This window comes from Brachypodium distachyon, chromosome 1 (assembly GCF_000005505.3).
Source record: "Brachypodium distachyon strain Bd21 chromosome 1, Brachypodium_distachyon_v3.0, whole genome shotgun sequence".
Taxonomy (NCBI): Eukaryota; Viridiplantae; Streptophyta; class Magnoliopsida; order Poales; family Poaceae; genus Brachypodium; species Brachypodium distachyon.
The window spans coordinates 64,606,706-64,623,570 of NC_016131.3; the positions used below are offsets into that span (position 1 = coordinate 64,606,706).

The 16,865-nt window shown below is 46.8% G+C and overlaps 2 protein-coding genes and 1 pseudogene across 9 annotated transcripts; 1 reads left to right on the plus strand and 2 right to left on the minus strand.

The window, feature by feature from the left end:
• Positions 1-328: 328 nt before the first annotated feature.
• Positions 329-4,590, minus strand: LOC100826585 (ethylene-overproduction protein 1). The gene is made up of 4 exons (XM_003558094.4): positions 2,259-4,590; positions 1,546-1,837; positions 1,153-1,462; positions 329-978 (listed from the first exon to the last, which is right to left on the minus strand). Exons 1-4 carry the CDS (start codon positions 4,310-4,312, stop codon positions 746-748), a joined length of 2,889 nt encoding a protein of 962 aa, XP_003558142.1. The 5' UTR covers positions 4,313-4,590; the 3' UTR covers positions 329-745.
• A 547-nt stretch (positions 4,591-5,137) lies between these two features.
• On the minus strand, positions 5,138-7,880 carry LOC100826899 (annotated as a pseudogene).
• A 2,811-nt stretch (positions 7,881-10,691) lies between these two features.
• LOC100827200 (general transcription factor 3C polypeptide 6) lies at positions 10,692-16,862 on the plus strand. 8 transcript variants are annotated; one of them, XM_010230438.3, is made up of 8 exons: positions 10,708-11,004; positions 12,843-13,061; positions 13,148-13,192; positions 14,199-14,389; positions 15,048-15,179; positions 15,303-15,353; positions 16,111-16,162; positions 16,491-16,862. In XM_010230438.3, exons 4-8 carry the CDS (start codon positions 14,258-14,260, stop codon positions 16,673-16,675), a joined length of 552 nt encoding a protein of 183 aa, XP_010228740.1. In that variant the 5' UTR covers positions 10,708-11,004; positions 12,843-13,061; positions 13,148-13,192; positions 14,199-14,257; the 3' UTR covers positions 16,676-16,862. The 8 variants fall into 8 exon arrangements, with proteins under 8 accessions (XP_014753279.1, XP_014753281.1, XP_010228740.1 ...); XM_014897793.2 differs by lacking the exons at positions 12,843-13,061; positions 13,148-13,192 and adding an exon at positions 16,305-16,371 and having other exon boundaries at positions 10,692-11,004; positions 16,491-16,557; XM_024456932.1 differs by lacking the exon at positions 13,148-13,192.
• The last annotated feature ends 3 nt before the right edge of the window (positions 16,863-16,865 follow it).

Genomic DNA, 16,865 nt, shown 5'->3' on the forward strand with positions numbered 1-16,865 from the left:
CATCGACTAAACAGATGAAATCCGACACTCAATTTCTAAGATCTCGCCTTTGCTTCCTGCTGCCGCGGGACCTACCTATAATCTCTACCCCACAACGCTAACCCTTGATTAATCAAAAGCTGGAGACGGGTGGTCTGGCCCTGTGAACTGGTGGAGAGCACGCAGTGGCTGGCGACAACCTCATGACGCAGCAGCAGAAGAAAAGAAATACTACTAAACACAATCAGCCTTGGTTGGTGCATCGTGGAAAAGCATAAACTCTTTAATCAGAGATCGTGCCTACGAATACACACACAAAGAAGCATAAAAAATGGGGGAAGAGAGAAAAGAAAAGGAGAAAGTATGTGCCGATCTGATTAAATTAGAGGACAGCCTGTTGTTGCTGCTGCCTCCTTTCTCTTTAGCTCTCCTTGGAGCTGATCTTGTCGTCTTGATGTATACATATGAAAATGCTCTTTTGCCGTTTACACATGCACTGTTCTTAAAAATTTACAGCAAGCTCGTCTCCCTCTATGTACCGTGGAGAGCTCGATCGACCTTTTGCCGGTGCATCGTATCCTTACACTCATACGGATATGTGTGTCTGTGGTGCGCCGTCCCGTTCTCCTGCCCGCCTGGCTGATCCGCAGGGCTTGTGCTTTATCCTTGCGAAGGGCAAGATCGTTGTTTCATCATTCTGCCAGGGCAAAAAGGGCGCAGCTGAATCGACGACGAAGATGATGATTGCAGGCGCAGGATATATTCGCTAGCTCTCGGATTGTTCAGCCTTGGTGGAAGCCTTGCTGTAGAGCTCGAGGGAGTCCCCGTGGGTCGGATCCATGCATAGAGCGGCCTCACAGTCACGGATGGCACCCGTGCTGTCGCCCATGGAGTCGAAGAACGCGGCGCGGAGGTGGAGCAGCTGGAGGTCCGGTTTGAAAGCCAATGCATGCGACAGCTCCACGATCGCCTCGTCTTCCTTGTTTTCGTCCATCAGAACTGGGGGTGAAGAAACATTTTGCATTACATTACACCACTAAATGTTACTGTATTCAAAGTTCAACTGTTTCACAAACTACTGTTAACGACGTTCTCAGACATTTTATTGAACGAAATCCATAGACATCAGAATAGTGAAAGCAATCCATGTAAACGTGTGTTCAGTGGACTCACCAGCTGCTCTGTATCTGTAAGGGTAGGTCCTGGTAGGATCCAGCAACGTCGCCATATTTAAATCACTCTTTGCAACATCCCGCTCAGCATATTCTGACCGTTTTTCATATGCTGATGCGCTGTTCTTAGCAATCTTCAGGAGCGATGTCATCTCATCAAATGCAGCCTTTTTCCTATTTTTCAGGTAATGGACCCGTGCCAGACCCTGGTGTGCCCGTGTGTGCTTTATGCTCAATGCTATACTGTAACACTCAGTTGCCTCATCCAGCATATCACAATCCACATATATGCTTCCCATGTTGTTATATGCCTGGAGAATTAGTGCTAACTATGTATTAGCACAAATGAGATTAATGGAAGTTGTGAACAAGAGAGGCGATGGTTGATTCTTACTTGCCCCTTCCGGAGGTTGTCAGATGCACAACTATTAGCGTGCTCTAGGAGCTGAACAACAGAAAGCGCAGATTCAACGTCAAGGCTTGAATCTCCTAGAGCATATGCCTTCAGAAAAAAGGCTTCAAATGATCTTTGTAGTCTGATTGACTGTTCAGCCTTCTCAAGTGCTTCCTCACGATGTCCAGTGTCATATAAAATCCATCCTTCATATACAAGTCTCTCATGCTCATGAAGTGAACTATTCCGTGCTAATCGCAAACTACGCATAGCAGCCTTCTGACAGTTAAGCCTGCAATGTAGATGAGAGACATAAAATCTGTCAGGTTTACGAAATTTGAAAAGTATAAAACACATTTATCACAATTGTTCTTCAAATAGTACTCCCAGACTGCAATTTACATGGACACCGAAATTACAGCATTAATTACTAGACCTCTGTTTGTGCCTCCTGTATCAGATATTGATCACATGGGTGTGGATTTATGGATAAAGGTCCTACTTCTATGTATAATTGAAATACATAATCATTGGATGCAAGAATTGAATGACGTGTAGTTGCCAATTCTGCTGTTGTATAACCATTGATCATGTAATTTTGCAATGGAAATGTACAAATTTCGAAATCACCAAATGGATTCTCTACTTCCAGAATTGTTTGAAATGGGAATTGTTCTCAGCAAATGAAATGAGACATATAGTTCATGCCATACCTTAACAGGAGTAGCGATTGCCGGAACCGCAAGCTGCTGTTCCCCGGTTCCCTGGCGAGCATCTGCTGGACGACGGCCAGAGAGCCGATGTCGTCCACCCCTGACCACCGGTCGTACAGCTGCATCCAACAGTCGGCCATATCCCACTGCTGCACCTGCCCTCGGAGGAGCTCGATCAGTTGTTCCCCATGCATTTTCCTATGAAACATCATGTAACTCGGATCCAATGTCAATATCGCTCTGACATCCTGCACGGCAGACTCGAAGTCTCCAGCGACAAGGGAGAACCACGCCCGGAGCTCAAGGCAGTCGGTCGCCAACTTGAAGCTGAGTACCTTGTCGATCTCTTCGAACGCAGCATCGAACTTATCCTCCTCCAATAACGCAGCGGCACGGTACTTGTACGGGTAGGTCAGCGTCGGGTCAAGCTCTGTCGCTGTCCGGAGATCAGCCATCTTCTCCTTGCCGACGCAGTAGACGGAGCGCTCTTGGTACATCCATCCTGCGGGATCGTAGTCCCCGACCACCCGGTTCATCAGCTTGTACGCCATGTACTTGTGCCCGCACTTGTACTTGGCACGCGCTACTCCGGCGAGCGAGTACACGTGGCCCTTGGCGACGGCGTCCTCGAACCACCCCTGCGCGTCCTTGAACTCGCCGCGCTCCAGCATCACGCACCCGAGCTGGTGCAGCGCCAGCTGCTTATGCCATGGCAACTCGGCGCATTCCCATAGCCGCTCCAGGAGCATCACCGTGGTGTTCGACCGCATGTCCTCCTCCATGGCCACGTACGAGAGGAAGTAGTAGAGCGCGAACGACGCGTTTCCGGCGGCGTCGAGGCGCTCCTTGCCTTCCGGGCTGCAGAGCAGGCGGGCGACCTCGGGGTTGGAGAGCGACTTGGGGAGCTCCCGCAGGAAGGCCTGGAGGCAGGTGGCGACGAGGAGGTGCGCGGCCTCCTCGAGGCCGAGGTCGATGAGGGAGAGGGCTTCGTCCACGCCGCTCACCATGGAGGCGAGCTTGTTGTCGCAGGAGACCTTGAGGCCCTCGCAGCAGAACTTGTTGGCGAAGGCGAGGAGCTCCAGGATGGTGTCCGGCGGGAAGTCCTCGAGGCAGCCGTGACGGCTGTAGGCGGCGACGGCGCGCATGCCGCGTGGCGTGATGCCGTCGCGGCTGAAGTCGATGTGGTCGCGGTGCGCCTCGGCGAACCCGCCGTAGAGCAGCGTGTTGAGCGGCTTGGACAGCGCCGCGATGCAGGAGCGCTCGCAAGCCACCTTCTCCTGGCCGATGACGAACCACAGGTCGTTGGTCTCCTCTTCCTCGACCTCGTCATCTTCCTCTCCATCGACACCGAAGGCGTTCGACGAGCTGCGCCTGACGCGGGGAGGGGAAGGAGGTGGCGGGTGGCGGCACGGGCAGACGGGATCCACGACGCAGGACTCCCCGGCGAAGACCGCGGCGCGGGGGCACTCGAGGAGCGGGGTCGTCGGGCCGCAGGGAGCTAGCGGCGGCGGCGACGGGTCGAACTCGTCCTCGCGGCGCTCGTACCGGAGCCAGGCGGCGAGCACGACGCGGCGGTGCGCGTCCCCGGCGTGGACGCGCCCGGCGCGCAGCGCCCGCCGCAGCAGCCGGGCGTCGCCGAGCGCGTGGAATAGCGCGTGCTGCTCCAGGTACACGTCGCAGAGGTCGTCGTCTTCGGCCTCGGCGGACGACATCCGCCGGAACGACGCGGCGAGCGCCGAGACGTGGTCGACGGGGCGGAGGCACGCGTCCAGCGCCGGCTCGAGCGCCGCCGCGGACGGGAGGCCGCAGGGCAGGGTCGAGTCCGGCACGAAGGCCCCCGACGTGGAGGGCGCGTGCGGGTAGCAGAGCGACGCGGACATTAGGGAGATGCTGCGCGGCGGGGGAGGCGGCGGCAGTTTCGCGCCGCCGCCGCCGCCTCCATCCCCTGAGCCAGAGGTGGACGCCCCCGCCGAATTGAAGGCGTAGATTTGCGCGGCCTTGCAGCCTTCGATTAGCTTGAGGCTCCGTATCGTGGTCAGGAAATTGTTGGTCATAATGCCGCGCCAAGTACTCCTCCCGTCCCCTCCTCCTGCGCGCCTGGCTAGGTTATTAGACGGCGGCGATCATAATCGGAAAGGGTATGGATTCTGGCGGAACGGCCTCCGCCCTTCCGCGCGGCCGCGCCTTCCCGCCGTGCGCGTTGCTGGTTGCGCTATGTCTGCGGTTAATGCTGTTGGTTTGGGGGCGGCCGGAGGGGATCGGGTCGGGTGCGAGCGGAGAATGAAGTGGAGGGGCGCGGAAATCGGGTGGGTTTCCCGGGGTCCCTAGCTGTCACCGTCCGTTCATCCGTTGCACGTACAGAATTGGGCTCGGCGCTTCATTTTCATCCTACTGCCTCCCTTCGATTATGTTTTGCTCCAAACACTATTTACCAACTTCTTTTGACAAAAACTAAATTTTCCTAGTACTCTGACATTGTTTGGTTGTCTACTCCGTCGTTTATTTTGAGCGCACCCTGGACGTCCATCGGGGATGCATTGGGACGTGCGTACCGATGCTGTTGTGGGGGCAATCGAGCACGCTGCAATGCTGGTCAAACAGCGCTTGCACCACGCTCCGAAAGAGTGATCCGCAGTCCTTGGACTTGCTGGTCTGAATTAGTGAATGTGTTATGGGTACTACAGTCTACAGGTGAGTTATAATGCGAGAACCCGAGAGGAGCGGGTTGCGAGAATCAAGCAATCAGGTACGGAGTACTACGGTCTACATGTGAGTTATGACATAGATTAACACGAAGCGCAAGAATGTTCATTTGCGATGCATCATCATATCGATGCTACCACAGAAGATTGAATTTTAGATTCATGATTCAGCATGCATTCCACAGACGCGACCTATTAGCAAAAAAAATCTCCAAAAAACAAAAAGGGTGAAAATGCAGAAAGACTTAGCTAGGGGCATTCCCACCCATCAACACCAAAACAAAAGAAACTAATGCATCATAGCATGTGGCCATTGGTGGTCGCAGGCAGCCACCAGCCTCATGATCTCTGTCACACGTCACCAGAACAATGTTTCGGCAACTGTTCTCTCTTACAGATACTCCTAGATCACTCCATGCCTCTCTGATGTGGCATCTAGCAACTCCCAGCTGATGACATCGACAAACCCAACACACCACGGATCAGGTTTTCCCATGCCCTACAACATAAGCCCATGCTCCCCTACAAAATACTATTACATCATTCCCTCTTTGCTGCTTGCTATAATCGGCCTTAACAATGTGTTGCCAGTGATAACCTTCGTTGTTGCAACCAGGAAGTCGTAGCCCATTCCTTCCTGTGCACTAAGGAATCGAAGGGCAGAAATCTCAGCAGAAGTTACACCACCGATAAATACAACCAGAACCAGGGAGCGGCGATCAGCCCTTTCCGCACTCTGTTGTTGTGACATGGAACCTGGGAGTACTTCCAATGAAGAGTTAATGTTCGAAACACCTCTTTTCAAATCCAGATGAGGACCTGGCAATAGTTTCAGCAATTCTTCAATCGATCGCCATCCAGATCTCACTGCATGCTGAACAAGGCGGATACTAAGAGGTGCATATCCAGAAAAGATGTATGGTATGTCAGTAGGGTTTTCCATATCGTTTACGTTAACAATAAGCTGCAAAGCTCTGGTAATACCAACCCAATTACTCCTTGCTTCCTGCTTCTTATCAAGGCCAGCCTTTTCGAGATTATGTAACAAGGGCATGTACTCAAAGCCATAACTATGCAGTATTTCCCGCCTCAAATAATCAAAACTCTTCTTCTGCAGCCCAGCGTTTGTAAGCGAAAATAACACTAGTAGGCGAAGCACAGTTTCAATAGGTTCTTGCTTCTGTATAATCTCCTCAATGTACTCAAAACATGTTTCGTAGTTCTGCACATCCAATATTAGCTGTTCAATTTCCACTTGGGCATGAAATGAGGGTCTTGCTGCAAATGATTGTAAATGTTGTGCCAAATGAATATGCCTAGCTATCTCTGGTAGCGAGTGTAACCTCTTCACAAAATCCTTCAGCTCAGAAACCGACTGTGTGTTGGCGGATTTTACTTCTGCATAATCTTGCTGAATAGATGTCGCCTTTTGGCGCAAGACCTTACCTACAACATCAAAATTGAGGTCTCGAATTTCCTTGTACAACTTATCACTCGAATTAAGTGGAACCTTGACCTTTTATCCATCTTGCTGGGGCCCCATAATGCTGGCATCCACTTCCACAGATCCATTATGAATTTGCAACATCTCGTCTAGCAAACCTTCATATGTCAACTGAGAGCACATTGGTCTCACCATATCCACCTCTCTATCAAGCAAAATAAGGGTGTCTATTTCTGGGATCCCCATATCATCCATGCTGATAGGATCTTCCAGTTGCATATTATTCAACAACTCTGCAGCTTTGGTTGATGCCACACCCTTGGCCCTAACATTGGGGATAACGCCAAAGGCAAACTCTAACTTGTGAATAGCTTTTGCAATGTGCCAGATAGAACTTGTATCCCCTTCAATAAGGCACTCCTGCAAACAATAGTCAAGCTCAAACGAAAGAGCATCCTCATCCAATGGAACTAGATACAAGGGATATTCTCCAAGCGTCAACTTCTGATGAACTTTCTCTTCCTCCAGGATCTTCTCACAGCAAACCGTACGCCATGGCACAAAGTAGAGGAAGTATTCCCTCTGAAGTCCCTTGGGTTCATCGCTCTTAATTTGATTTGCAATAAACTTCATGAAGATGGGCTGGGAGCGGACGAAGTATATGATTTTGGGGCATTCAGTTAGCAGAGGGTCGGCAGAAAGAATACGCAGCTCCACCCCATATTCCTTTAGCACCGAGGTCTGCAGGATCAGCGACAAGGTACCCGCAAGCTTGGGATCAATGACCAGACACTTCTTCCCTCGAATGCTCTTGACGATGTTGAGAAGGTCCTTCTGCGATTGTTCCCTGAGGGCAGTGAGATTGAGCGGAGAGTTGTCGAGGTTGGGGATCTGCGCCATTTGCCCCACTCACGACCTCAATTTGGAGGCTGAAATAACCACCTGCTCCTTGTCGTGCGTGCCTCCTCGTCGCCTTGTGCTTGATCTGTCCTGGTCGGGGAGGGAGGACGTTTGTCGGCGGAGAACTGAGCACAGATCGATCGGGGCGAGCGGGTCGAGGAGGAAGAGATCGGCGTTGGGGCAGCTGGTCGGAGCGATCCGGTCGGGGAGCAAATCGCTCGGCCAGCAGCTGGTCGGGGCGGAGCAGCGAACCGGTGGGGATGGAAGAGATCGAAGTCAAATCTGCTCGGGCCGGCGGAGAAGATTCGCCCCGACGGCACGCCGGAGGGAGGCGGGCGGGCGGGCGGCGGACTGAGCCTGGCGGTAGATCCGTAGATGGACCGTGTGTAGTGCACGTACGTAGCTCGGCCCAGCCCACCGCACGGCCGCAAAATCTCCAGTCACGACGCGGCTTCTTCGAGCCCAAGCCCAAGACGCCTGACTGCCTGAGCCCCGAGCGGCCGACTGGCCGAGCATGCTTTTAACCTTCCTGAAAACTCCTTGTGTGCAAGGGTTCTTAAAGCTCGCTACTATCCCAACTCAGATTTACTAGAAGCGAAACAGTCACCGGAAATTTCATATACCTGGCGAAGCATCGTGAAGGGAATTCAAACTCTCAAGCTTGGAGTGATCTGGAGGGTGGGAGATGGGAAGTCAATTAAAATTTGGGAGGACCCTTGGCTCCCAAGGAATATTACCAAGAGACCAATGACTCCGAGAGGGGATTGTGATCTGGTTTCTGTGGCTGAGTTGCTGGATCCCCTCAGTGGCGGTTGGAACGAGAACTTGATAAGACAAGTTTTTTGGGAGGAGGATGTGGATCTGATTTTGAAGATCCCGGTGCATATGGTACTAAGTGATTTCCTTGCGTGGCACCCCGATGTGAAGGGACTGTTCTCTGTGAAATCTGCCTACCACGTGGCTGTCGATCATGAGGATAGGGAGAGCAGTACTGGAGGAGGAGGCTCCACCAGTGAGCAGAGAGTTATGATCAACTGGTGTAAGATTTGGAGAATCCCAGTGCCGAATAAAATTAAGCATTTCCTTTGGAGGCTCGCTCATAACACTGTGGCGGTTCGTGCCAATCTGCGGAGGAGAGGCATGGACATTGATGTCAATTGCCTGTTTTGCAGAACCAAAGATGAAGATTCTTGGCACTTGTTTTTTAAATGTAAGCATGTCAAGAAAATCTGGCGAGGTGTGGATTTAGATGAGGAAAGGCAGCGCTTCGCAGCATTGAATAGTGCAGTGGAGGTGTTTGAGGGATTGCTGAACTTGACGGATGAGAAACAAACTCCGATGGCGACTGTTCTATGGAACTGGTGGCTTGAAAGAAACAAAGTTAGAGAAGGAGGAGTGGCTAGGACGCCTGATGACCTGACATTCATTATTAGAAACCAAGCGAGATCCTTTTTAGAGATTGCTACAAAACCAACTGCTGCCCTTTCTGATGATGTGCAGAGTTGGAGGAAACCTGACGAAGGTTGGGTGAAAATTAACGTTGATGGCTCATTTCTGCCTGACTCGGAAGACGGTGGCTGGGGAGCTGTTCTTAGGGACTGTAGCGGCGTCGTTTTGGCAAGTGGAGCTGGTAATTTATTTAATCTTCAGAGTGCCTCTCAGGCGGAAGCAATGGCAGCGCTTCAGGGAGTTAAGCTGGCAAATGTGAAGGGTCATCGGAATGTGATTCTGGAAACTGATTCTCTGTTCTTACGTTCGGTGCTGCTATCTGCTGAGTCTGACAAGTCCCCTTTTGCTGTGATCATTGAACAAATCAGGGCTTTTTTTCTGTCAAGGTTCTTTACTGTCCGAGATGTTGTAATGAGGTAGCACATGATTTGGCTAAGCTTGGCCGGAATTTAACTCAGGGATCCCGTCTGCATGTAGATGGCCCTGCTGTAATGAACGCTGTGACGAGCTATTCTGCTTCGTCTGGTAGTTAATGCAAGTGTGCATTCCCAAAAAAAAAAATACTCCACTCGATTTGTTCTAAAAAAAATAGTATACTCGATTAAAAAACAGTGTCATTCAGCTTAAGATTGAGGCTTCGCTCAAAAAAAAAAGGTTAAGATTGAGGCCCTCAAAAAGAAAAAAATCAGCCTAAACTCGTGTGCTTCCTACTATTTGTTCAGATGGCAGGTACCTTTAATCTCTTGAGTTTGACAGTGTCCTGGAGATCTCTATTTTTTCAGTTTGTCTTAGAAATGAGCCAGCTGTTTTTTAGTGATGTATATCGTGTCAGTAACAACCTTTCTTAGATAAACCATGAAGTATTTTACTGTGAACAAGTGTAGTATGTAATTCCATTGTCCTCGGTTGTCACTAAAAATTACACGTCCTTTTTGTGAGCATTTGGGCTGTACTGTGTTTCTAAGAAAAAAATACACATACTATTACACACATCTATGTCTACACCAAGATGAATGGACTTGGCACCTTTATTTTCCGGGCTTGTTTAAGAACCTGTAACTTTCGCAACATTGAAGGCTCCAAAAACAGTCAGCATTGACAGAGAAATTCTTTATCTATAGTGATGACATTGTCACCGCTAACGGGTGGAGACAAAAATCTGTCAGTGAAGATACATTACTCATCGGATGGGTTCAAGATCCGTTATTAATCGTCTAAACAGTACAAGTATAGTTACCTAGCTAGAGTACGCTTCTCGGTGCTGCATCCATGCATGCGTGCATGCATCGATGAACGAGTGCCCCGCGCTTTTTGGAACAAGTTTGGATCGATGCTTTCTGGAATTTAGTCTCTTGCTAGACCTGTAATAGAAGTAGCAAGTTTTATGAAGTTGTTGGTCGTCCAGGAGTAACTGGCGGCTACTTTTATTTTTTGTTGAACATCGGTGGACATGAACTGGACTGCTTGATTTCAATGAAATCGGGAGCCTGCTCCTTGTTCGAAAAAAAAATGTTTAAGCGGATCGGCTATAAAATGCTTCGTGTCTTAATGCTTGTGATTTTGGTGATGTAACAGTGTCTGCTTGACGTGGATGCCCGATGCTCTTCGGCAAAAATGGCAACTTATTTTGTAGACACTCTATTGTAACCTTTTGGGCAATGAATGAACTTCTGTAGCCAAATTGTTGTCTTATGCAGTCACGCAGGCAGTGTGTATATGTTTGTGTTAGTTTGGGGATCCATTCTTACAGCTGTCGGGTGGAGATGCGCTTGTGTAATTTCTCAAAATGTTTATTATATGTCCTAGGGCTTGATTAATCTGGTTTTGGTAAAATCAGGATGTAAATTATACCAATTTTGAGTTGAGAGTGAGTTTGATCATCCACTAACCACATCATCGACTATATGTGTTGAATTCGCTAAGGTTGCACGTATCAAAATACTTAGATCATGTTTGGTACAGGTTCACTTCACAGCTTTTGTCCCATAGGCAGCCAGCACCGCTTCCTCATCTTCCTGCTCCCCGCTCGTGTTGGACCTACCCCATGGCGGCGCATCTCCGGCCCTAGCAGAGCCCGCCGCGCTCCATCTCCGGCGAGCCGGAGCTTATCCTCCTGCCAGCCCGCCCTCCATCTCCCGCGAGCCTCCGCCGCTGCCGCTGCCAGTTCTCCGGGATTCGCCGCCGCCACGGAGATTCCCCGCTCTCCTCCAGGCTGCACAGCGGCCAAGCCATCGCCACCTCCTCTGAGAAGGTAAAAACGTCGCCATCCCCCTCCACCAGCACCTCGATCGTTCGCTGCTGTTTCCCGTTCAATTACCTGCTGATTTCTGCTACTCTATAACCCCCGTACCTGGACATGTGTTGGGTCTGGTGCACATGGCTATGCGCCTGTTGGGCTGAAGTTGGGGACCCGCTACAGTAGCTACAAAGGCAAACATCGGTAGCTAGAGAGTGACGGAATCAAAGAACAGAAACAGTATCCCGTGGTCTCTCTCCCTGTCTATCGTCTTCTTCCTTCTGGTTCCTCTGCTCATCCACAAAGCATCTCTTTATCAGCAAACAAGGGAAATAGTAGTCCGGAGCTGGTTTGTGTGCCAAACACATTTATCAGGTGGAGTGGAGCTGAGGTGGAGTGGAGTTTAGAGGTGGAGTGGAGTTTAGGTGGAGTGAAGCCCTCCCAAACAGGCCCTTATTTGCATTTTCTTATGCCACGGTCTGTAATATGCTCTTTTCTTTCCTGATCTTCTATTCATCCGATCAGTGAACAACTAAGCAGCACAAACCAGATTCTGGCTTGCTTTTACCTGTGTGAAATGCGATTGAACGCGCTTCAAAGATTTGTTCCACTTTTGGAAGACCTTGCATTATGTCACTCGATCTCGATTTTTCATATATAAACGTAACTAACCTATCTCCCTTGTAAAGGATTTCTCCATAATGACCATTAACAGTTGCCCCTGTAGTGGCCAAATAAGGTTTAGCTTCTCTTATAATAAAGGAATCCATATTAACAATGAAAATTTGACCTGATTTTTTTATGTGCGATTTAAATAAACATACATTTTCACAAATAAATTGCCCAAGGTGAATTATTGCCAATGTGTTCTCCCAAGAATCATGATGGGCAAAGTGATAATTCAAAAAGAATGTATCCAACAGGAGATTACTATCGAAATTAGAAATCCTTTGATTTTCATCTATTAAAGAGTATTTAAGTCCTTGAAGTACTTGGAAGGTTTGTTGTAAATTGTCAAGCAACAAATATTTTTTTAACAGGCTCTGATTATGCGTTAGTAAATAGTAAGATGAAGGAAAATTCAATATACTAGGTACAATAGCCCCTAGGGGCCTGAAAATATCTCGAATAGGAATTTTAGGATTCGATTCTTTTATTGCATTGGGATGTTTTGAATTCTTGAATAAACCAATTCGAAAACAGTTGGATGCCGACAAAATCATTGAAGGTTTGTGACATGTACTGTAATTATGGAGCACTGGAGCTGATGCCCAAATTGGTCACCACAGAGGAATTGGTAGGCCTACTGATTACGACCCGAGCCTTTTCTTAGCCAAATTGCAATTGTCAGGTGGAGATGTCCTGCGTGTTATTTCTCAATTTTATGAATTTGAAACATTGTAAGTGCGGACACTCCAAAAGTGGCTGTATCCTGTTCGGGCCATGCCGCCGTCGGTCTCTTGACATAATGCAGGATGGGGCGGTTCTGGCGGTACATCAGGAGATCTTCCTCCCATATTGTACTCGATATGGGACAATCGGGGATACGGAGATAGACGTGTCCTCTGACTCCGAGTATCTTTGTTTTATTAGTTATTTAATTTGATAGTGTGATACGGCTGGGGACACGTCCTGACCAGAACCCCTTCTTCAAAGCTCATCTAAGGCTGGTCATAGTGGGAGTAACATAGAAATACTATCATATATCATAAACATGGTATCGTAGTGCCTTCATTTATTGCTTTACAAGAGACATTACATCTTGGAAAACGTTATGTTACGGGTATCATATTACGATACTATTACTAGCTTTTTCTTCATTTAATGATATGCCACATCAACCAAATGCTTAGGTGGCACTGCATGATACCAGCTGAGTTAATCCCACTATGACCAGCCTAAAGGCCCAATATGCTAGACTGAGGCAACATGCAGCTCCATCTCGCTCACTCTAGCACCCAGCCGCCCCTTGCACCACGCCTCCGGCCGCCGCCTGGATTTTCGTCGATACCGGCCGTATCCGCTACCGCGACCATCCCCATCTCCTCCCCATTATCAGGTGATTGCAAGAGGTAGGTAACCTCCTCGTCTCCCCTGAGCCCCCTACTCACCCTCCCCTCTCGCTTTTGCTTCTGCCTTTCTGCTGCTGTTGTTTCAGGCAGCAAAGACCACGTTATGAAGTCTTGAGGAGTGAGGACATGAGGTTAGCAAGCTAAAAAATACTCCGTATTTATCAATGAAAAGGAGGCAGCAAATGCAATACTCTCTCTCTCTCTCATCTAAATTATGGTTATCTTTATTATATGCTGATTTTTTTCTAAACACTTATATACTAGCTGTATCCCTGGATGACTGTTTTTAGAGATATGCCATTTTCCCGTATCCCCTGTGCTTGTCCCCTTATCGTGCAAACAATTGCTTTTCATGGATCCGGTTTTGCCTCTGTAAGACTGTAAAGGTTGAATATTGTTTGGATGTTTGGCATATTGTAATTCCACGAGGCTTATAATTCAAAATTACTTGCATTGGATAAGCAGTCTATTTGTGTTAAGCAGAGAGATACATAATGTATAATTACTTGTTTGGATGTTTGGCATATTGTAATTCCACGAGGCTTATAACGAAAAATTACTTGTTTTTTCAAAATTACGATGAGCTACATAATGTATAATTTTCTTCTCGTATCGATGGTCCATTTGTGTTAAGCAGAGAGATACATATCCTTTTTTTTCATTAAGTATAGATATATTCTTCTTGAGCACACACCTAAGCTTAGAGATATTCATGCATATAATTGGAGTAGAGAAGGAAACAGAGAAGGAGCTCTGTGTCCTCTTGCTGAAATCTGATAGAGAAAAATAGATGAGGGGCACGTAGATCATTTCACATGGGGACATATTGTGTTAACAGTTGGCACATGAAGAAGTTGGTATATGATCCCCCACAATGAACTAAAGGGCAAATGATATGAGACTCACGGATTTTAGAGCAAGCAATCCATTCTCCCTTATAAATAAGTTGTACTGTATGTACTCTGTAGTCTGGAACTGTGGACTGTGGTATCTTAGTCTATTACTAGCCTCAAGCACAAGGGACTTAAATAATGCACTTTTTATCTTGGGAGTGCTGTGTTGTGTATTCACCCAGTGGAAACAAAGTTCCGGGTAGTTGCATCTCGTGCACTCATCTTCTACTTCTAAACTTCGCAGGTAATCTGGTTGGTAAAGTGCGTAATTTACTACTGTATAAGTGCACATTCTTGTTGAGGATGACAAAGGAAAACCTTAAAGACAAGCACATATGTGAAGAGGACAAGGAGGAAGAAGAAGAGTATATCTTGCTAGAGTTGGATGACTGCCTTTATTCTGACATACAACCAAATGCCCCATATATACTCTCTGTAAGTTGGTTCTTCTCTATGCCTGCGGGTTGCAGGTACAAATAGACATTACTCACATTAGACTCTGTTGTCAATGTAACAACAAGATGTGGTGGCTCCAAATTTTGATTAAAAACTTCTGCTCTCTCTATACCATTGATATCAACAAAGAGTTCGCTTGAGATTTGGTTATTTCAGAAATGTTCAAATGCTAACAAAGTTCGAGGGCATTTTTGTTTTCTTAGTTAACATGAAGATGAAGCAGTAGGCTATTCACTGATTACCTAAGAGGGTTATTGCCATTAGTATGTGCTACTACCTACTACATGAAGAATTTCTCTTTGAATTTTTCAGTTGCTATGGTCAATGGATACCTTTATCAGACACAAAACCGCTATGCCTCTATGGTTGATTCAAACGAGAAAATCTGGATAGCATTATGTTAAGAGATGCTTATTTGTCAGCATGTCTGCTACTCATTTAGCTCTTTGATGCCCCATGGGCGGATCAGGCTACCATGGGTGCCACACCACCCCCTAAATTTTTTGCAAAAAATGTGATACCATATAAGGTTTTTTCATTAATCTAGCAACTCAGCTAATTATAGCCTCAAATATACTCTTTTGGTCTAAGTTTTTATGGTTTTGAAAACAAATGTGATGTACTTTTGACAAAACAGATTGTGCCTTTGGGTGTTATTTGTGCTAACAATTGGTCTATACATGTCAAACGTGGCACCCCTGGTGATAAGATCCTAGATCCGCCACTGATGCCCCCTACTGTGCACAGACTTGTGCACTTTACTACCTTGGTAATAGATCAATGTTATCTTTGTTAGATGTTTAGTGCTTGACTTCTTTTCTTACATGACATATCTGTATAATTTTGTTTACTGCCTTGTGCACTTTACTAAGTTCTTTGTAATGTTTTTCAGGGTTTGGATACATTGACTCCTACCTTGGTAGTAGGCGATGGCCTGAAGATGGTGAGTATTGTCCATGTTATTTTTTCTTTTGAAGACGTTTACTTACCATCTTAAGGGGCACTACTCTATGTTTGGTTTTAATTTTGTTGCAGCCTATGTTTAACCATACCTCTGAGATGTGGAATGTTACTTTGCTGGTAGTGATAGATCCTTTGTGCGCTAGCTCCATACACTGCTTATAGGTGCTTTTGCAAGTGTATAAATTATACAGCTGATGTATTACTGCTTCCTCCATCCAACAAAGGATGTCTCAACTTTGACTAAATTTGAATGCATCTATACACTAAGTCATGTCTAGATACATCCAAATTTTGACAAACTTGATGCATCTTTTGTTGGACGGAGGGAGTATTAAAATTTTACTTGGGTTAATTATGTTACTCCGTAGATAAATATCTTGGTACACCCAATTTATCTGAACATGTTAGAACTTTTTTTTATTACTAGAGATTGTCTGGAGTATTTATCGAGATTTTTTTTTATAACTGTATTTTTGTGTCTGTTGAAGTGCTAAGAGAACAGGATGGAACTAAGGTGTATTTGAATTCCATACATTATTTGTGCCAGCTTTAGCACTAGCTCACTGCGTTTGCTGTTGATTGCTTTGCTGATGTTACCTGTACCAGTAAACTTCATCGGGTTTCCTTCCCTTCTGATAATTTCTGCTGTTTATTTTTTGGAATCTGTACTTTTAGGGCTTCCAATTGTGAACCTAATTGCCCAGTGAACTGGTAGCTGATACCTTGTTTAATGACAGATTGGAGAATACGAAGAAACTGTCGGCACATGTTATTTGTTTTCAGAAAGTGGTAAGTGCTTGCATTGTTAACATGCCTGCTCCTCTTTCTTTGCAGCAAAGATTTCTTCATGGCATGTTAAATGCCATGTAAGCACTCTAGTTTAATATATTTATCTGGTACCATGTGAATTTGCTGATGTTGTTTCCTGAAGATTTTAGATGTCTGTCCCTTGTTTGCACATCTACCCCCGTTCTTAAATCATTGAACCTGTCAGAAAGGCAGGTTAACAATGCCAACCTGTACAATTCATTAGGAACCCCGATTATTCCCCGGGCGGACCTAATGCAATTTTTACATTAGATTCATTTGTGTTTTAATGTGTTCCTTTCCTTGTCAGATGCTCCACCAAAACCCATTTGTGACGAGGCGGCACTTGCCCAAGGAAACAAGGACAAGCAAGCAAGCATTAGCAAGGATGGAATGAAGGAAGTACCACCCAAGGAGGTGAAACATCTTGCGAGCGTCCAAAAGATCCTCAAGTTCCGGTCAATCAATGAGGATTATCAGCAGCACAGAGCATGATGTACAATTTTGTACTAAATCCAAGACACTTATTATGGATCGGAGTGAGTAGCTGCTTTCCCTTGGACGCCTGCAATGTACAGCAAGTAACCCTGTTGACCCTTCAAACAGAACACCAGGATGTTACTACATTTTAACCTTGATTATACTCTATTTTGAATTCACTTTGAACACATGATTCTGGCGATGC